This window comes from Erithacus rubecula, assembly GCF_903797595.1.
Source record: "Erithacus rubecula genome assembly, contig: scaffold_94_arrow_ctg1, whole genome shotgun sequence".
Taxonomy (NCBI): Eukaryota; Metazoa; Chordata; class Aves; order Passeriformes; family Muscicapidae; genus Erithacus; species Erithacus rubecula.
The window spans coordinates 583,590-606,023 of NW_027635383.1; the positions used below are offsets into that span (position 1 = coordinate 583,590).

Genomic DNA, 22,434 nt, shown 5'->3' on the forward strand with positions numbered 1-22,434 from the left:
TTTTTCACGTGACACACCGCACTGTGAGAGCTGCTATGGGGAAATGAACTCCATCTTAGCAACACCCAAACCAGCATCATTGGGGCCTGATTCTCAGCTGTCCTTTGCTGATGAAATTGCAGTTATAGAAGGCAGATTGGTACCTGCCCTTCACTCAAATCAACATTCAGTCCCTAATTAATTTTCCCGTTCCTAAAATCTCTAAGCCACCCACCCCCTTCTACACGGAAGAGTATGCACTTTAGGCTTTATGATGTCAGACCTTGGCTGGCTGCCAGCGGCCCAACCAGCTGTTTTCTCATCACCCTTCCTCAATAGGACAGGAGGAGAAAAGAGGATGAAAAAGCTCCTTCAGGACATAGCTACCTGCCAAATCGAAGGGCAGCAGGGAAATACGGACACCAGGCAGCGCTTTACCCTTTCTTAAATATGCTTACACAGGGGTGCCACCAGCTTTGCTGAGTCGCTCTGCTTAGGCTCTCAGGGAGTCTGGTGCCTAGCTGGTAAAAACTAGCTTTGTCTAGCGCAGAGCAGACCCTGGCCTATTCTCACAAAGGTCATGCCTGCAGGCCACACTCTGTGTCCAGCTCTGATCCCCAGAATTCAATAAAAAGAGGCGGACAGATTGGAGAGGGTGCCAAGGAGGGCCATGAAGATGCTCAAAGGGCTGGAGAACCTGCTTTTGCTCTCACCTTTCCCTGCGATTCTTTAAGCAACCTAAAACACCCATTTCCACCAATTGGCATAGTCAGAGGGATGGCAAGACATATCACTGAATACTTACAGAAGCAGGGAATAAGCTCAAGTCCTAAATACTCGGACAAATGGGCTCAGCATGATCCAAAAGCTGAGGAGAAACATCTAAAAGCAGCTGGGAGCTGCATGAAGGCCAGCAATGACAAAGGAACTAGTTACAAATTGTTAGGCACATGCCTAGGCTCAGGGGGAAACCCCTCACAGTAGTCCAGTACTTCAAGGGAACCACATGGAGAAGACAAGGGACAACGGGCACAAGTCGCACCAGTCCCCATTGCTGGAGGTTTTCAAGATGCGATTGGACAGGGTGATAAATAATCGCATCTAGGCTCCCTTTCGCACAAAAGGCTGCATCAGATGATCTTTCGAGGTCCCTTCACATCTGGGCTGGTCTAGGATCCTACAGTTCTCCAGTGGATCTGGGTTTCATAACCCTTGGCTCTCTCTGGTTTGGGGCAAAGTATCCACAATCAGGTTGCCTGCGAGGCAAGACATAAAATGCCACCAGGTGCCAGTGATTTCTAAAGCCTATGGCAATCACCCAGCATGCTGGTTTAAAAGCAGACCGTCGGGAGTAATGAACCCCACACATCTACCTCAGGAGACATGACAGGTCGGAGTTACAATGTACAAAGCAGTTTACAATAAATACAATGATACAGGGAGAACTGGCTTTAACCCACAAAGTCAGAATATAAACTGGCACCCTGTTGGTCAGAGTGATGGTCACAGTCCAGTCCTATCAAGTGGTGGTCGCAGTCCTGTTGGAAGTAATGGTCACAGTCCTCTTGATGTTTTGGTCCTCCTTTGGATCTGTCGAGTGGTGGTGCCAAAAGTCCCCAAACCCAAAGATTATATATATGCCCAGGTTCAGGCGGGATTGCTCAGGACCTCCCCAAGGACAGGGAGTTTCACAGTGGAGGAATGTAATACCGTGACTCATGGGATGTTTTGAGTCTTGGGCGGTCTAAATCACTGCAGATGCCTATGATCCTAGTGCCATTGAGTCCATTAGGGCCCATTAGCAGAGATGACACCTCAGGCAGGCTGGGAATATGCTGGTGCTTCCCCAGAGGGGAGTGATCAGGGCTGAGTCATTTGTGTCAAGAAACACTACCCTGCCTCGAAGTGTTTGCCTCTATTTCCTTGTCTCATTTAATACCCATCTTGTAGCCTGAGATGTCGGATGTGCCCTGGGCAGCTACTGCAAGAGATCCATCAATAAAAGTTCATCAGGAATGACCCAGAGCGGGCTAGGATACACAGTTTGGTTATTCCCACCACGGGTTAAACTTGCACCTTACTCCTTTAACCAGGACAACTTGCACCCCTATATATATCATCTACATCATGCCACAATTAATACCTTTTCTTCAACTATATACCTATATATATATATACATATACACACAATGAAACATTACAGACAGTTCTCAATCAAAATTAGGTCCCCTTGAGGTACACAATGTGTTTCCCCATCTTCCTGCATTACCTACAAAGTGTAGCCAGGTCCTTGAGCAAAAACGATCCCGCGTTTGGGTGTGACTTTTGTTTGAGGTGTGACTAATCTAAACTGTCATTCTTAACATACCTCTTATATGTACCACGGGGACTTCATCTCCATCTACAGTATGCAAGGGTTCTGATTGAGTAGGACCAGCTCAACTGATGGAACCACAGGTATTGACCAAACAGGTGTCCTTCACTGAACGCAGCTCCCAGGGTCTGAAGGTTTCCCTGCCCAGCGCATTCAAGGTGGTTTGCAGCAGTCAGTCCATTCCATCGTTCAAGTTTCCCAGCAAATGGCACATGATAGGGAATATGACACACCCACTTAAATCCATGGCTATCTGGCCCAGGTGTCTATGAGGCTCTTCATGAAATGCTTCCTGTTTTAAGACTCAATTCTCTCAAGGGATCCACGTCACCACAACACTTGCTTTTCCGGGCCCAGGATGGTGTTCTGAGCAATGGCGTGAGGCACAGGGTATGCCTCCAGTCACCCGATGGTTTCTTCTACCTTGGTCAGCACATAGTTTTCCTTGGTGAGTTTGGGGAAGTGAGATGTAATCAAGTTGAAAGGCTTCCCCATTAGCTGTACTTTGACCACCGCCCGCCACACCATAGAAACTTCAACTGCTCGGCCTGCGTGACTGAAGCACATGTCCCACAGTCATGGATAACCTGTGAGATACTGTCCATGATTAAGTTCACCCCGCGGTCACAAGCCCATCAGCACGTCGCATCTCTCCCCTGATGACCGGAGGCATCACAGGCCCACCGAGCTAGAATTAACTCTTCCTGGTGCTGCCAGTCCAGATCTAACTGAGGTATTTTAACCTTGGAAGATTGATCCACCTGCTTGTTGTTACGATGCTCTTCATTAGCCTGACGCTTGGGTGCATGTGCATCTACGGCATGGGCCCTCATGGTCAGCTTCTCTACCCGGGCAGTGATGTCTTGCCGCATCTCAGCAGCCCAGATGGGGTTCCCTCTGCACCGACACTTGACTTTTCTCCATTGATCTAGCCATCCCCACAGAGCATTTGCTACCAACCATGAGTCAGTGGAGATGTGGAGTCTTGGCCACTTTTCTCATTCAGCAATATCCAGAGTCAGCTGGATGGCTTTGAACTCTGCAACCTGACTTGATCCAACTTCTCCCTCAGTAGTTTCTGCAACTCACCCTGTGGGTCTCCATACGTCTGCTTTCCATTTCTGGTTTCTCCCTACAATATGGGAGGAACCATTAGTGAAGAGGGCGTACCGCTTTTAATTTTCTGCAAGTTGGTTATATAGTGGGGCCTCCTCAGCACAAGCCACCTGCACCTCTTCTTCTTCAGAAGACAGTCCAAAACTCGCACCTGCAGGCCAGTTTGTGATGAATTCCAAAATCCCACGGTGATTAGGAACTCCTTTCCGGGCTCAGCTGTTTGGTCTGACCTATCCACTTACTCCATGTAGCATAGGTGGCATGATGTGGAGAAGGAACCTTTCCTTTGAACATCCAGCCCAGCACTGGTACTTGGGGTGATAGAAGCAGCTGTGCTTCGGTGCCAATCACTTCTAAAGCGGCTCAAATCCCTTCATAAGCCAGCAGGATCTCTTTCTCAGTTGGGGTATAGCTGGCCTCAGATCCTTTGTATCCCCGACTCCAGAACCCCAGTGGCCCTCCTCGGGTCTCCCTGGGTACTTTCTGCCAGAGGCTCCAGGAAGGACCATTCTCCCTGGCTTGCTGCAGTGTAGAGCACGTTCTCCACATCCTGTCCTGTCCTGACTGGCCCAAGGGCTACAGCATGGGCAGTCTCCTGTTTGATCTGGTCAAAGGCTTATTGTTGTTCAGCACCCCCACTGGAAATTGTTTTTCTTCCATGTAACAGGGTAGAGAGGGCTTGCGTTCTGTCTGTACTCGGGGATATGCAACCTCCAAAAGCCCACAGCACCTAGGAAAGCTTGTGTTTCATTTTTGCTGGTCGGTGGGGACACAGCTGGTATTGTCTCAATCACTTCCGTGGGAATCTGGCAACGTCCATCTTGCCACTTGACTTCTAGAAACTGAATTTCCTGAGCAGGGCCCTGAACCCTACTTGGTTAAATAGAAAAAACAGCTTTCAGGAGAATCTGGATGATCTTCTCTCCTTTCTCAAAAACTTTTGCGTCCCCCCATACAATGATGCTATCATCATACTGCAGATGTTCCGGAGCGTCATCCATTTCCAGTGCAGTCTGGACCAGTCCGTGGCAAATGGTGGGACTGTGTTGCCACCTCTCAGGCAGTGGGTTCCAGGTGCACTGCAAACCCCTCCAGGTGGAAGAAAATTGTGGCCTGCACTTTGCTGACAAAGAATGGAGAAAAATGCATTGGTGTTATGGGCCTAGGTTTCTCAGTGAATTCCTTCCCATGATCATTGTGGAGACAGTGGGAGGGGAAAGGGGTAACTCCTAGATGAACAGCCAACAATCAAGACACAAAAGGAGTAGCTAATAGCCCTGGGATACCAACACACTTTTGTTTTGGGGAAGGCAAAGAAATAGGGGGTTGGGGAGTTTTTGCTGGGGGGGTGGCCTCTTCCACTCAGGGGATCTGCGAACTATCGAACTATCGCATGGTGCTGTGGGAGGTTGTGCGCTCTGAACCGGGACTTTGCTGCGCTGCAACTCAGCATTATGATTGAGTTCTGCCTACCTTCCCCTCCCGTGCCCACTGCGGATGAGAAGCTTCCAGTCTCCAGCCGTCCGCCACCCGCACCTTCACCACTACTAGCACTGGGACCAGCTGCCACCCCCGTGAGTTTGCAGGAACCTTTTTGAAAGGGGAAGCACCCCTTTTTCCTCTCTCATCTCGGTGCCAGCCCAGGCCACCTGGGGAGTTTCCAAGCTTGCATCGGAGCGGTCCTTGACAGCTTTAAATGCATTACTGCAGCTTTTGCCTTGCCTCTCCTGGCGCTCTTCTTTTGGGTCTTTGAAATACCCACTCCTGAGGCAATCTATGCCGAGGATACACAGGGCTTCTGGACCAGTAACAATGGGGTGTTTGTGCCATTCCTTTCTGGCCAAGCTCACTTCAGCTTCCAGTGCATGCAGCTGTTGGGATCCCCCTGCCACCACAGAAACAGAGATGGATGCTGCCCCCACATTTCTCAATGGCATTAAAGTACGTTGTGTGCCAGTGTCAACTAAAGCCTTATACTTTTTTGGGTCTGATGTGCCAGGCCATCAGATCAACACAGTCCAATAGACCCTCTTCCCTACCTGGCTAGAGGCTGGGTCCCTTTGGTTCTAGTCACGATACTTATTTTTCCCTTCCTGTACATATGAAGTGGAGTTCACTTCAAGAGGATTGGACAGAACCATCATCACTCCGATACCGCCGGGAGTATACCCTCCCGGAGCGTACCCTCTCTCCTTAGCTGGGGGACGCCTGCTCCTAATAGCAGAGACTTTTGTCTGTCCTGGCAAGATATGGAATATTCCCTCCTTAAGCTTCTCTCTTAGTTTCTGGTAGCCCTCTTTAATTTTCTTTTCCATGCTCCTGACATGCTCAGCTAGTTTTGTTTCCACAGGAGAGACATGGGCCTGCAACGGGGCGGCGACAGTGTCTTCATAAATGCTGACTTTACAAACCAATTCACTAACATTACCACCTCCTTCCCTCCATTGCAGTATCACTAAGTATCAGGAATCTATTTCTGACCCGAGCTGAGTGAATTTCTGCCACATTTGTGATGCGTACTAGATACCGCCTAGACTTTTAGGGAATCCCTTGTCCTCTGAAAAAACAATCTCCAGCACAGCTAATTCCCTCAGGCATTGGATACCTTGCTCCATCATGTTGTAACCCGATACCAGAAGGTATAAGGAATGTCTTAACCCTTCCCTCCTGTCCCTATCCTATTGGCAGAAAGCCAAATTCCCCTCCCTGACCCTTTCCTAGAACAGACTGTTATCTAAGATGCTCTTCCTCTTTTGCCCTGGAACCACCGTGAAATAAGCTACAAACTTTGAGAAAGGCAAGGAGCCTCTTTTGAACCTTTGTTTTATCCTATGCAGTGCTTAGCTCCTTCTTAGAGTCTAACACAGTAAATAGCTAGGAAGGAGTTACGGCCACTGCACCATCATGTTCCACCGTCCTTGCTGAACATGGAAATGCTCCTTACAAAGGTATCTTTCCCTCACACTGGACAGCAGTTGCCACCAGGAGCTGAGTTTCCTGCATTTTCCTGATCCCCCAGCCAATAATCACACCCTGGAACAGGGTGCCCAGTTGCCTGGCTTCACTACCATTGCCAATTCTACCGTTTAGCCATGGCATCCCAGATTTGGAGCAGCCAGGTCAATACAGACTCATTTGCCTCGCGTGTGAGCTCTCTACGCAGCTCACGCACCTTGCCCAGGGACAGAGATCGAGTGATATTTTCTGGCTCTGTCTCTTCTGCTGGTTGCAAAGGCCATGCCTCTTCCTCACCATTCACTATGCGGGCTTTCTTTTCTGAACCAGGGCGACTGCTACCAGCTTAGGCTGTCCTTTTGGTTCAGCAATGGTTGGCGTACATACGTTAACTGTTCATTTGTTTCCTTTTCCCTCAAGGCTCAGACATGGTTTGTGCGGACATGGCTCCCATTGATTTGCTTTATTTTTCCTCCTCCTGAAAGTGTTGTACCATACCAAGCAGTGTCTTGTAAGCAATGGGTTATAGGTTGAAGGACAGGTATTTTGCCAAGAATGGCAGGAACTCCTCCCTGGATGGAGAATATAAGCACCCTCCCTCCCGATTATTATAATTTTTGAATCAGGGACTCTCAGGAAGAGATATGGGGGTAGGAATAACAGCTCTTTACTAATATATCTAACCAGACAAATGGAAACAACAGCAGCTATGAAAATTAACAACAAAACAGAACAAATAATCCAGTTCCAGCCCCTTTTCAGCCGCAGGCACTCACTTCTCCGCACGGTCCTGGTAGACAACGGCAGGGCCCGCACTGCTGGGAAGGTAGCAGGCAGGAGCAGGCTCCCGCCCCAGCAGGCTTCCTTAGCATAATTATGGGAAAATTCTCCAAAGAGAAGGAGAAGTAAGGGGAAAACCCCAATCCCCCCAAAATGGCCAGGGCCCAGCATGTTGCTGTGAGTTGTCCATCTCTGGAGCTGTCAGAGCCTTTTCCCTTCACATAACTTTTTATTTTAACAGGGTCCTGCAGGTGTTCAGAGGTGAACTTCCAGATCATTGGAGGAGAGAAGTTTTCCAAATACTGGTCCATCTCCTTCGACATCCTGTGCCACTCAGGATTATCTACTCCCAGGGCAGGCCTCCAGACAAATTCCCTAGAAGCCTCTGTCCTGACTCTAAGCATGGCGTAGACAGTGCAAGCCATATAGAGAAAAGTTAGCAGAACTAACAAGATTATGCTGTCCTTTACATATGAAGGCAGCTCAACATTCTCAAAAACTGTTGTAGCAGGTCTGAAGGGCCGGGAAAAAACATCCTCTTCACTCCTCAGGATCAATGTCTTCTATTGTTCAAATCCCCTACTGCATTAGTGCATTATACTGAACTCCATATAAAGTGTTAGCAAACTGACTTCACATTTTGGTCAGGCAAAACAATCCCTCTAGGCCTCAGATCCAAGGACACCAAAATGCCTCAGGCCCCGGAAAATATAAACAAAAGTGAATTGGGGGGAGCAAACTGGGGGCATACGACTTCATTACCTGCAGCTGTAATTGGACGATTAACCCCTGATATGTCAATGGACCAAACCTATATTTGTCTGAAAAACAAGTGACCATCATCCATCTTGGGTGTAGCCTCTGAGGCTTCTGACTGCCCAAGGTGTACCTCTTGAAGGCCTGTAATCAATACCTACTTTTATTCGCTTAACCTTGTCTAGCCTCTGTTCCAGGTAGGCACTCCTAGGAATCAGGCTGGGTGCGATTTTTTAATGAGGACCCAGAGGTAGCAGCCCAGACTAGGACAGGCAAGCAAGACTGAATACGCATTCCAAATCAAACCGATTGCCTCTGACGTTATCATTCCATAAACGCAGTAGAATCAGCAAAGAAATGTTGACTCCTCTCCTGAGTGTAAAGAGAGCATCATAATGGGAAAATACTTTCCCCTATGCAGAAATACGTCAGGGTACAACATACATGTGAATACACCCGGAAACGTGATGATCAGGAAAGTTTCTATACCCCAATATACAAATGCTTTAGAACAAAACTGTAATTCCGACATCTCTCAAGACTTACACTGGGTGCCTAAAGATGTGCTGGTTTAAAAGCAAAACGGCAGGAGAAATGAATCCCACACATCTACCTCAAGAGAGATTACAGGTCAGAGTTACAATTTACTAGAGATGACAAAAAATACAATGATACAAAGAAAACTGGTTTTGACCCACAAACTCAGAGTACAAATTGGCAAGCGGTTCGTAAGGTGACAGTAACAGTACTGTTGAAATTCTAGTCCTCCTTCAGATCGATGGAGTGGTGGTGCCCAAAGTCCCCAAACCCAAAGAGTATAAATATGCTTAGGTTCAGGTGGGAATGCCCAGTACCTCCCCCAGGACAAGGAGTTTCACTCTGGAGGAAGGTAAAACTGTGAGTCATGGGATATTTTGACAGTCTTTGATGGTCTAAGTCACTGCAGCTGCCTATGATCCTAGTGCCATTGATTCCATTATGGCCCATTAGTTGAGATGACCCCTCAGGCAGGCTGGGAATGTTCTGGTGCTTCCCCAGAGGGGAGTTATCAGGCCTGAGTCATTTGTGTGAAGAAAAAGAAACACTACCCTACCCCAAGGGTTCACCTCTTCTCCCTTATCTCATTTAACACCCAGATTGGAGCTTGAGATGTCAGGTGTACAGCAGGCAGCTACTGCAAGTGATCCATCATTAGTAGATCAACAGGAATGACACAGAGGGTGGCACAACACACAGTTTGCTTACATGCGCATAGTGCTAAACTGGCACCCTACTCCAGTTTACACCAGGACTCTCAGGTCCAACAGGAGGTGGATGCTTCCAACATAGTGCACCATGGCGAAAACACCCTTGGAAAGCATGCATGTAGCCTCACACACACTATCTTCTACAGTTTTAGCAGCAGCCTCCATGGGCTTTCTCTGTGCTGGCTTACCACTCCCAAAAAGCTAAGACTTTGCATCCTACAAGATGTGAGAGACTGCTAAGTGCTTCCAGTTTCATGCCTCAAATGAACAGGAAAATCACTATCTGTCTCTGAAATGCTGTTATCTGGCTGAAACATTCCACTTACTTGTAGTCCAGGGAGACACCATTTGAACTTGCAGAACTACTTCCCCTCAGTAAGACGCGCAAGACCGAGATGATATCCCCAAGAAAAATCTTTATTGTGCAACTGCTGCTCAAGGCTTTTATTACCTTCCACTGACACACGGCAAAACAAAAAAAAAAAAAAATTACACATCAAAAGCCTCTAGATTGATGGGCAAAAGATGAAATCCATTCACTGGAAATTTGTGCACGTGCATCAACTCTTGCGGTGACAAAATCTTAGCCAGGCGACCAGCCCAACTGACGGCCACCCACAACGGGTAGATGTATGCGATAGACAGACTGCCCACCCTCGGGCCCTTCATCCACAACCATCCGGAATCCATTGGTCAGGCCCAGGTGAGCAACACACATCTCGCCAACAATCATTACATGCCCAAGAAGCTGGAGAAGGAAGTACAAACCCATAAATAAGTAAAATAAAAAGAAAAAAGGAACACATAAAGAGGGGACAGGGCAGGAAGGGAAGAAAGGAGAGCCAAGAACCACCCAGAGAAAGCAGCTAGCCAATTCCTAGCAATTCAACCATTGCACGTCAAATTAATGTCCGGCCAACCGCTGGCTACTGAAGCTTGCCAAACAAAGCTACAAAGGCCAGTCGTGCACGGTATGGGGGCAAAAAAGAGCTCGGCAATTTTTCTCAAGCTAGACAGCAAAGGACTACAAAACAGCCACAGAAGCTGACCTTGTCTCCAGGTTAAAGCCCCCATTGTGTCTGCAGGAAACGTAACCAATCCTGGCGGAAAATAAACTTCAGGCTTCCTTTTGCGTAGGTTTACAAAGCCTTGAATTTGACTTACATAGATAAAAGCAAAACATCCAGCATCTCTCAACCACCTTTGTCCCTCCTTGCCCCTGGCCAGCCATAAACCCCAAGCCCTCTTCTCCATCTTAGAAGTACTACTACTGTTGTTACTCTAAGCCACAACAATAGGCACCAGACTGTGCTCCAAAACAACACTGCATTTTGCACCAGAAGTACATACACAGGGAACAGCACTGCTGTATAGCACTGCTTTTAGTTACAAAAAGCTCAACTCCATTACGAGCTAGAGGCAGAAGATGACAGCAACAGAAGACCCAAAGTAGCCTGCAGTGCCCTGTCAAGATGGAAAGGGTGGGATGGGAAAGAGTCTAGTAAATGAGGAACTATCTACAGGCACAGTTTAGCATACAGAAAACTCCCACAGTACTTACACATTCACCAGAATCTCCTGCTTCAGACAACTCGATAATTGGCTCCTTAGGCATGACTAGGAAAAGGGTCCCGTCTAGGGGCAAAAGATCATGGAACGAACAGCACTGCAGGAAGAGTAAACAGTTAAAACATAACTGGCTTCAGAGAAAGGTGAGACCTTATGCAAACCCATCTGCCCTGCTGAACTCCTACAGAAGCAGATTACCAGATACCGCAAACACAAGCCAGAACATTGGCTTTTCTTGCATGAATATAATGCCTTCTATACCCAAAATACAATCAATTTACAGAGCCCCCCTCCAGAAGCGGGATTCCTCATGCAAGACGATGGGGGAAGGAGACAGGCCGCTACTCGCAATTAAAAACCTCCAGTAAGTTTTAGTTCGGGTTGATTCTTTCCTAAGCAGATTTTCTATTGGATGTGGTCCATGCAGAGACTGGAGACAAACGGCTTAACTGAATCATTAAAGAGTTTAGTGAAGTGGAAGAGCAGCGGCCATTCATTTCCCACAGGACAGGGAGCTCAAGTATTGAATCACAGGAAGCCTTCAAGTGCATAGCGCGAGGCTGTCTTCTATACTGCATGCAAACCCTACCTTCGAAAGCAGAAAGCAGAAGGAATCCCAAACTGTTAACTTTCAGCATTTTAATAACTACATCATATGGGATAATACCTGCAAGTTAACAACGCATAGGAAACGGCTGCATTGTTTCCCTCCCCCCCCCCACCCGGTCTAAGCAGCTCACTCCGGTTTCCAGTACGAACACTCGTGACCCTCGCATGTACGCTGTTATCACGGTCTTAATGCCCCACACAAACAACTTCTGGAAAGCTATTGCAGCCTGCAGGATGACCGATTCTTTTTTTTTTTAATTTTTTTTTTTTTATTTTTTTAACTACAGAAAGCCGTGATTCCTTGTCCTAATAATCCAGGTTTGGGGTTCAGAAGCAAAGACCAACACAGCGAAGCTGCGAAACCTCTTCGAGGCTCTTCGCAGACACATTGAGACCAAGTTACCGTCGGAGGTCCTTCTCTACGCGCGCACACGACACAGTAGGGTGGGATGCGAGGCAAGTCCGGACAACACCAGCAACCCAGAACGCCCGCATCAGCCGGAAGGCCGGGGGTGCGGCACAGAACAAGCTTAGGGGACGGTGCAGCAGAGAACGCCATAAGCCAGAGAGGCCCCGTGCGTCCCCCATCCCTGCACCCACCCGCAGCGGCAGCGCCGCCGCACGCCCTGCTGCGCGCCCGGGTACCGCGCAGCGGCCGTCCTCGGCTCAGATGCCCGCGAGCGCGGTTATGAGGGGGAGGGGAGGCGAGGTGGAGAGGAGGGAAAGCGGGAGGGAGCAAAGGGGAAGCGGGAGGACGGGGGGAATAGGAACCGCGCACAGAGCAAATTCGCGGCTACCTCCTAGTCCTCGTCGCTGACGATACCACAAAGACGCTTTGGCGATAATCTTTCCAAAGACAGTAGTGGCGCCACCAGGGCGAGAGGACAGCACCCCCGTACTCTCGTCAGCCAAGGACAACGCCCGTGTCCGCTCCGACACTTCCTCCACTAAGACGAGCCCTCCCTGGCGCCCATTGGGCCGACGGATCGTGGCCCGCGTCTCCATTTGCTGTCTCGCCTGCCGTTTTCGCTTTCCTCCGCCTCCTTGGCGGGTCCGCCCTCGTCGACCTGGTCCCCGCGGGGCGCGGAGGGATCTGCCCCGTGTAGTGCTGCGAATCCGAGGGCGGCCTACGAGGTCGCAGAAGAGGCTGTAGTAGCTACAATTACTATTTCTTGTTATTTGTAACCGCATCAAGTCCACCCCAAAGGTGCCTGTGCCTTTTTGGTGCTGCTCCCTCCAGTCAAATGACTGCTTGGCCAGGGCAGGGCAGGCCTGGCCTTAACTTCTCAGGACATTTTGAAGAACCAAAAGAAGTTGCTCTACATTGTTTGCTGAATGTCCTGCTTCCATTGCAGATAATTCCAAGGTGCACGTCTGCTGGAAGCAAATAAAATACAAAGCGTGCGTTCGGCACTGCTGGCTTGAGGGGCTAAATGCAGTAGGGTATGGGCTAAGCTGGGTAGGAGGCTTTTAGAAAAATAGGCAGTGCCCTCAAAGCTGCCCAAGGATGGTCTATGGTGCCCTGCACCCCCAGGGACAGTGAGCACCTTGGATGGACCACACAAGTGTCTTGTAACATATATAAACCCTGCTTTGCTCTATATCAGGCTAAGGATATCCTTGGCCGCCTTTGCGGCAAGGGCACATTGTCCTATTTTGCAAAGCTGCTTTCCAGCTGATCGGCCTCCAGCATGTACTGGTGCATGGGGTTGTGCCTCCCCAGGTGCAGGACTTGTGTATCCACAGGTTCCTCGGGTGGTCCCAAAACAGATCGCTTCCTATGATGGAATGCACTTTGTTCCCCAAGTCCCTGCACTGAGGTCCAGGGTTTGAGAGGTGTGGGAATACTGCCAGTGAAAACAGAGGAAATAAAGCCCTGAGTTCCACAGCCTTCTCCATATTGCTGGCCACTAGACCTCCTGGTTCATTTGGCAGGAAGGAGAGGCGCGGGGAGGAAGGCAGGGCATGAGGATTGCTTCCGCTTTCTTTAGTCTTATTTTCTGACCAACGCACTTGTGGAAGCCCATCTTATGATTCTTTACAACCACTGCCAAATTCAGCTCCAGGTTTACCTTAGCTTTTACTTAGCCAGGCTCATCTCTTGCCTAACTTGTCTGATTTCTTACATTGACTTCATCCTCCTAATCAGGTGGCCTATAGTAGATACCGACCACAAGGTTTCCTTTGTTGGCTTGTGTGGGATGATGCCCATGGAGCCAGGAAAGGGCTAAGGCTTACTATATATGGCCAAAACCGTGTATCCTCCACGTTATCTTTACTGATGGAGATCCACAGAGCTGACATCAAGACGGGACAATAAGGATGAAGGAGGAGTTCATGGGCTGCTAGAATAGTCCTCTTTTGGCTCTGATGAATGGCATGAAATGGAAAAAAGTCTTAAGAGCAGAACTTTGAAGGACACCAAGGCCAAAAAAGTAACGACTGCATGATTAAGGGTGATGTACGTATTAAAACGCACACTCATGCATATGCTAATAAGCTAACTGGAGTACATACTTCCACATATATGATTATATTGCTCAGCTCTCCACTTACATCGTGCTATACGTAATGAGGAGAAGATTGGGCTGTATATAAGGAGGGTAGAAATTTCAGCTAGGCAACAGGAATTCCCAAAAGATCTTGGAGACAGGTGCCGGTCTGTTCTCTTCTCCCTCCTCCCAAGTGGGGATGCCCTCTTGGGAAGCCATTGCATACCATTGCTATTATTAGTATTGCATGGGTTAGCACGATGTCATTAGAGTTCTATCACAACTGGTGCGTTTCTGAATAGCAGTTCCAAATCCCTATTTCTGTAACTTCAGAAAATCACTCTATTCCTGAATCTGTGCTCGCAAAGAATCTTAGAGAACGTAACCAGACTTATAGTGCTAAATTGGTCGCAATCGGAAATTGCACCTGACGCCACCCAGTCTCCTCTGATCTCTGAGGACCAGCTGGAACTCAAAGGGCTTTATTTTCTGCCAAATGTCTTACTCTTAATGACACAACTTGGCCTCTAATTTTCACCCAGAATCTCTCAACCTGTTCATTGCTGTCTTTCAAAGACAGCTCTGTAAAGGAAATCCCCCTTATTTTTGCTTTACTTAGAGGGCCACCTCCACCTCTTCTTCCTTCTGACCAGTTTATAGCCATTGAGTGCTGAGCTCTAGTCATTTGAGTTGTCCCAGCACATTTCTACTACAGTGATTACATTCTTAGCTTTCCGGCTGTACAGTGGCTTCCAGATCCTCTGTTTTGTGCATACTGCATGCATTGGTACAGAGGCACTTCTGTTGGGCTGTTAACCATGCCCCTTTTTTGGACAAGGATCAAGCTCTAATTCTTTTGCAGAATTTCTCAAATATTCCCCTCTTGGTTCCTCACACATCACCAGTCCCTGGTTATTCTCTTGCTCAAAACTCCATCATCTTTCCCTAATGAGACTTGTTTAAAGCCCTCCTTTTAAGTCTAACTGGCTTACTGGTGAAGACCACCTTGCCCCGTTTGGTGGCGTGAATCCCATCAGCTCTCAACAGACTTGGCTTCTTAAAGGTAGATCCATGATCGTAGAAGCAAAAACCTTGAGTATGGCACCATTTACACAGCCCAGCATTCAGCTGTTCAGTCCATCTCCTCTTTTTTGGAACCCTTCCCCAGACCAGACACCAATAGAGGAGATCACCACCTGTGCTCTCCATCCTTTTAACATCGCTCCTACAGACATAATAGACTCCTGGGAGGGTTCTAAGTTGCCTCCTCAGACCCAGCAGAGAAGAGTAGGAGCAGATGATAGTCTGTAGGGTTCACCAGCCTCGGCAGCCTCTAAGTGACACCACGAATGCGAGATTCTGGTAGGCAGCAGAGTTCTCTAGATAAATCGTCAGGGTGGGAAATGGGTGTTTTGGTGTTTCTAAGGAGGAAATCTCCAATTACTAATACCTTTATGTGCTTCTCTGGTCGCACTGGTTCTAACATGGGCAAGTGGTTAGTTCAGCTTTGCATGGTTGGCTTTGTCCTGGGTCCTGTCCATTACTCATGTGCTCTTCAGTCTCCAAACCAGGAGCATCTTGTCTATTATGTAGGGGCACTTCAAGAGATGGGGTAGGGTTCTTCCTTCTACCCTGAGCACAGAAATGCATCTGGTCTCCTTCATCTCACGAGTTACTTACGTCAGTCACCCCGAGGTTACATTCTGCCTTACCTTCCTTTTGTGCACTCTGAAGGCAGGCCGTCGCTAAGACTGTGACCGCGTACAATACCTGGCGTCAAACTCCTGTCCCTGTACCCAGATTCTGTGCTTCCTGTCAAACTCCTCTTTAAAAACTTACTTGTCCAAGGACATCCTTCTGCTGGGCACACTTGCAGCTATAAGATCCACTGCTGCCTTTGGGTTCTATGGGGGATTTCCAGGTACTGGAGATCTTGCCCTGCCCTTTGCTCATTGACCCTGTCCACCACTTCCATACAGGGCTGCTGATTATTCTCTCCCCCTCCCTCCTCACATCCTCAGTTTTAGTTTAAAGCCCTCCTAATGAGGTCAGCTATCCTACTGGCAAAAATATTTTTGCCCCGCTTACAAAGGTGGAGGCCCACACTCTCAAGCAGACGCTGATCCAAAAACAGGGTCCCATGCTCATAGAACCCAGAACGCTGTTAGAAGCACCACCTACACAGCCAATTACTTACTTGCATTATCAGTGCCCTTATCCTACACCACCTAGAGGGCATTAAAGCATCTGTGGTGGGTTGAGTACGGCTTGGGATGCAAGGTGCCCACAGAGTTGCACTATCACTCCCCATGCTCAGCTTGAAACAGAGAGAAAATGAGATGGAAAAAAACTCTCAGGGTGAGGCAGTTTATTAAAGGAAAAGAGAAAAGGTTTTGCACAAAAAAAGCAAAAAGGAAAACCAAATAATTATATCCTCTAGTTCCCATAGGAAAGCACTGTCCGACCACTTCCCAAGAAGCGGGGCTTCGGCACGCGTAGGCGTTGCTCCGAAAGGCAAACGTTGTAAATAACGAATGTGTCCCCTTCCCTTTCCTTAACTTAGCTTTTATTTCTGAGCTGAAGTCGTATGGTACAGAATAGACCTCTGGCCAGTTTGGGTCACCTGGTCCAGTGGCATCTTCTCCCAGGATCTTGCCCAGCCTACTGATGCTGGGGCAGAAGGTTGGAGAGGCAGCACTGATGCTGTGCCAACGCTGCTCAGTAATAGCCAAAACACAGGTGTCTTATCAACACCTCTCTAGCTACCAATGCAAAGCACGGTGTGGGAAAATGACCGCGGACTCTGTGGACTGGTAACTGGACATTCAATTAGAGGAAACTTAGGAGTTATATTAACATTCTTACAGGAGTTATAACACTATGGGAATTATAGAGCAAATCCCAGTTGCTGCTCCCTGGATGGAATGCAGTTGTCATGACTTGAAAGCTATTCCGTGATGACTTCCCATACACACACACACCTGTTAAGGGGGATGGGATGGAGGGTGGAGTAGAGCGAAGGCCAGGCTCTGTATAAATCCTTGCAGGGAAATGAACTCAATGGTACTTTGCAGCTGATAAACCGCACACCACCTGTCAACCAGGGGAGGGAGACAGGGTAAGATGTATGTCGTACTGTTGAGCCAGCAACTGTGGTGAAATCACTTTTCTTAGATGAACTTGCTTCATTAGAGCCCAATAATAATATTAACGCACACCTCCATCCGAAAGTTCATGCCCACCTCTTACTGGGCGTGCGCTCTATATTCTTTTTGACTGAATCTTTAAAACCAAAGCAAGAGAATTTTACACCAATCAGTAACAAAGGTATGTATGACAATAGTCACAAAAGCTCCGCCTAAACACACTGAAATAGTATAAAAATAAGTCGAGAATGGGGAAAAGTTAGGGAAGACTCCATCGTAGCTGCTGGGATCAGTTGATGGGCTGAACCTGTCTTCTCCCCCATAGAGATGCCTATTGGATAAGAATCATACTCAACGCATGCTGAAACTTTTATTGGGAATTAGAGCTTGTCTGTATATTCCTTCAAATATATTTTTGCAGTCAGACACTGTCACCGACATTCCTCAAACCTTAACCTGTCACAATTTATATTAATAAGGAGTGTTATTCCATAAACTGTTAGTGTGAATCCTTGGCAGACGCTACCAGTCACCAGCAGCAGGTAACACAATGGCTAAAGGGGAAGACCTGCTGAGGGGTCTCCCTTACACTGTTGGCGTGTTTCCCTAAGTCAGTCAAACCACCCTCTGATCCAGTAGGACTGCTCAGTGAAGGATCCCCCCAATGGGACGCTGACAGACTGGTTGAGCACAAGGGTCTCGACTTGCCTGAAACACAGTCAAATTAATCACTAAAGATTGAGTAAATCTCCCCACGACAAGGGTCGAGGAAGCCTCCCTTTTTCACGTGAAACACTGCATTGTGACAGCTGCTATGGGGAAATGAACTCCATCTTAGCAACACCCAAACCAGCATCATTGGGGCCTGATTCTCAGCTGTCCTTTGTTGATGAAATTGCAGTTATAGAAGGCGGATTGGTACCTGCCCTTCACTCAAATCAACATTCAGTCCCTAATTAATTTTCCCGTTCCTAAAATCTCTAAGCCACCCACCCCCTTCTACACGGAAGAGTATGCACTTTAGGCTTTATGATGTCAGACCTTGGCTGGCTGCCAGCGGCCCAACCAGCTGTTTTCTCATCACCCTTCCTCAATAGGACAGGAGGAGAAAAGAGGATGAAAAAGCTCCTTCAGGACATAGCTAACTGCCAAATCGAAGGGCAGCAGGGAAATACGGACACCAGGCAGCGCTTTACCCTTTCTTAAATATGCTTACACAGGGGTGCCACCAGCTTTGCTGAGTCGCTCTGCTTAGGCTCTCAGGGAGTCTGGTGCCTAGCTGGTAAAAACTAGCTTTGTCTAGCGCAGAGCAGACCCTGGCCTATTCTCACAAAGGTCATGCCTGCAGGCCACACTCTGTGTCCAGCTCTGATCCCCAGAATTCAATAAAAAGAGGCGGACAGATTGGAGAGGGTGCCAAGGAGGGCCATGAAGATGCTCAAAGGGCTGGAGAACCTGCTTTTGCTCTCACCTTTCCCTGCGATTCTTTAAGCAACCTAAAACACCCATTTCCACCAATTGGCATAGTCAGAGGGATGGCAAGACATATCACTGAATACTTACAGAAGCAGGGAATAAGCTCAAGTCCTAAATACTCGGACAAATGGGCTCAGCATGATCCAAAAGCTGAGGAGAAACATCTAAAAGCAGCTGGGAGCTGCATGAAGGCCAGCAATGACAAAGGAACTAGTTACAAATTGTTAGGCACATGCCTAGGCTCAGGGGGAAACCCCTCACAGTAGTCCAGTACTTCAAGGGAACCACATGGAGAAGACAAGGGACAACGGGCACAAGTCGCACCAGTCCCCATTGCTGGAGGTTTTTAAGATGCGATTGGACAGGGTGATAAATAATCGCATCTAGGCTCCCTTTCGCACAAAAGGCTGCATCAGATGATCTTTCGAGGTCCCTTCACATCTGGGCTGGTCTAGGATCCTACAGTTCTCCAGTGGATCTGGGTTTCATAACCCTTGGCTCTCTCTGGTTTGGGGCAAAGTATCCACAATCAGGTTGCCTGCGAGGCAAGACATAAAATGCCACCAGGTGCCAGTGATTTCTAAAGCCTATGGCAATCACCCAGCATGCTGGTTTAAAAGCAGACCGTCGGGAGTAATGAACCCCACACATCTACCTCAGGAGACATGACAGGTCGGAGTTACAATGTACAAAGCAGTTTACAATAAATACAATGATACAGGGAGAACTGGCTTTAACCCACAAAGTCAGAATATAAACTGGCACCCTGTTGGTCAGAGTGATGGTCACAGTCCAGTCCTATCAAGTGGTGGTCGCAGTCCTGTTGGAAGTAATGGTCACAGTCCTCTTGATGTTTTGGTCCTCCTTTGGATCTGTCGAGTGGTGGTGCCAAAAGTCCCCAAACCCAAAGATTATATATATGCCCAGGTTCAGGCGGGATTGCTCAGGACCTCCCCAAGGACAGGGAGTTTCACAGTGGAGGAATGTAATACCGTGACTCATGGGATGTTTTGAGTCTTGGGCGGTCTAAATCACTGCAGATGCCTATGATCCTAGTGCCATTGAGTCCATTAGGGCCCATTAGCAGAGATGACACCTCAGGCAGGCTGGGAATATGCTGGTGCTTCCCCAGAGGGGAGTGATCAGGGCTGAGTCATTTGTGTCAAGAAACACTACCCTGCCTCGAAGTGTTTGCCTCTATTTCCTTGTCTCATTTAATACCCATCTTGTAGCCTGAGATGTCGGATGTGCCCTGGGCAGCTACTGCAAGAGATCCATCAATAAAAGTTCATCAGGAATGACCCAGAGCGGGCTAGAATACACTGTTTGGTTATACCCACCACGGGTTAAACTTGCACCTTACTCCTTTAACCAGGACAACTTGCACCCCTATATATATCATCTACATCATGCCACAATTAATACCTTTTCTTCAACTATATACCTATATATATATATACATATACACACAATGAAACATTACAGACAGTTCTCAATCAAAATTAGGTCCCCTTGAGGTACACAATGTGTTTCCCCATCTTCCTGCATTACCTACAAAGTGTAACCAGGTCCTTGAGCAAAAACGATCCCGCGTTTGGGTGTGCCTTTTGTTTGAGGTGTGACTAATCTAAACTGTCATTCTTAACATACCTCTTATATGTACCACGGGGACTTCATCTCCATCTACAGTATGCAAGGGTTCTGATTGAGTAGGACCAGCTCAACTGATGGAACCACAGGTATTGACCAAACAGGTGTCCTTCACTGAACGCAGCTCCCAGGGTCTGAAGGTTTCCCTGCCCAGCGCATTCAAGGTGGTTTGCAGCAGTCAGTCCATTCCATCGTTCAAGTTTCCCAGCAAATGGCACATGATAGGGAATATGACACACCCACTTAAATCCATGGCTATCTGGCCCAGGTGTCTATGAGGCTCTTCATGAAATGCTTCCTGTTTTAAGACTCAATTCTCTCCGGGGATCCACGTCACCACAACACTTGCTTTTCCGGGCCCAGGATGGTGTTCTGAGCAATGGCGTGAGGCACAGGGTATGCCTCCAGTCACCCAGTGGTTTCTTCTACCTTGGTCAGCACAGTTTTCCTTGGTGAGTTTGGGGAAGTGAGATGTAATCAAGTTGAAAGGCTTCCCCATTAGCTGTACTTTGACCACCGCCTGCCACACCATAGAAGTTTCAACTGCTTGGCCTGCGTGACTGAAGCACATGTCCCACAGTCATGGATAACCTGTGAGATACTGTCCATGATTAAGTTCACCCTGCGGTCACAAGCCCATCAGCACGTCGCATCTCTCCCCTGATGACCGGAGGCATCACAGGCCCACCGAGCTAGAATTAACTCTTCCTGGTGCTGCCAGTCCAGATCTAACTGAGGTACTTTAACCTTGGAAGATTGATCCACCTGCTTGTTGTTACGATGCTCTTCATTAGCCTGACGCTTGGGTACATGTGCATCTACGGGATGGGCCCTCATGGTCAGCTTCTCTACCCGGGCAGTGATGTCTTGCCGCATCTCAGCAGCCCAGATGGGGTTCCCTCTGCACCGACACTTGACTTTTCTCCATTGATCTAGCCATCCCCACAGAGCATTTGCTACCAACCATGAGTCAGTGGAGATGTGGAGTCTTGGCCACTTTTCTCATTCAGCAATATCCAGAGTCAGCTGGATGGCTTTGAACTCTGCAACCTGACTTGATCCAACTTCTCCCTCAGTAGTTTCTGCAACTCACCCTGTGGGTCTCCATACGTCTGCTTTCCATTTCTGGTTTCTCCCTACAATATGGGAGGAACCATTAGTGAAGAGGGCGTACCGCTTTTAATTTTCTGCAAGTTGGTTATATAGTGGGGCCTCCTCAGCACAAGCCACCTGCACCTCTTCTTCTTCAGAAGACAGTCCAAAACTCGCACCTGCAGGCCAGTTTGTGATGAATTCCAAAATCCCACGGTGATTAGGAACTCCTTTCCGGGCTCGCTGTTTGGTCTGACCTATCCACTTACTCCATGTAGCATAGGTGGCATGATGTGGAGAAGGAACCTTTCCTTTGAACATCCAGCCCAGCACTGGTACTTGGGGTGATAGAAGCAGCTGTGCTTCGGTGCCAATCACTTCTAAAGCGGCTCAAATCCCTTCATAAGCCAGCAGGATCTCTTTCTCAGTTGGGGTATAGCTGGCCTCAGATCCTTTGTATCCCCGACTCCAGAACCCCAGTGGCCCTCCTCGGGTCTCCCTGGGTACTTTCTGCCAGAGGCTCCAGGAAGGACCATTCTCCCTGGCTTGCTGCAGTGTAGAGCACGTTCTCCACATCCTGTCCTGTCCTGACTGGCCCAAGGGCTACAGCATGGGCAGTCTCCTGTTTGATCTGGTCAAAGGCTTATTGTTGTTCAGCACCCCCACTGGAAATTGTTTTTCCTCCATGTAACAAGGTAGAGAGGGCTTGCGTTCTGTCTGTACTCGGGGATATGCAACCTCCAAAAGCCCACAGCACCTAGAAAAGCCTGTGTTTCATTTTTGCTGGTCGGTGAGGACACAGCTGGTATTGTCCCAATCACTTCCGTGGGAATCTGGCAACGTCCATCTTGCCACTTGACTTCTAGAAACTGAATTTCCTGAGCAGGGCCCTGAACCCTACTTGGTTAAATAGAAAAAACAGCTTTCAGGAGAATCTGGATGATCTTCTCTCCTTTCTCAAAAACTTTTGCGTCCCCCCATACAATGATGCTATCATCATACTGCAGATGTTCCGGAGCGTCATCCGTTTCCAGTGCAGTCTGGACCAGTCCGTGGCAAATGGTGGGACTGTGTTGCCACCTCTCAGGCAGTGGGTTCCAGGTGCACTGCAAACCCCTCCAGGTGGAAGAAAATTGTGGCCTGCACTTTGCTGACAAAGAATAGAGAAAAATGCATTGGTGTTATGGGCCTAG

General features: G+C 48.3%; 1 protein-coding gene across 3 annotated transcripts in view; it reads right to left on the reverse strand.

Moving 5' to 3' along the window:
* Positions 1-22,434, reverse strand: part of LOC306816865 (uncharacterized protein) — a 147,219-nt gene that overhangs the window by 50,276 nt on the left and 74,509 nt on the right. For all 3 annotated transcript variants that reach the window (XM_079333312.1, XM_079333313.1, XM_079333314.1), the window contains one exon: positions 10,769-10,873. In XM_079333312.1, coding sequence (XP_079189438.1) covers positions 10,769-10,873 — 105 coding nt within the window. The remainder of the gene's footprint in view (positions 1-10,768; positions 10,874-22,434) is intronic.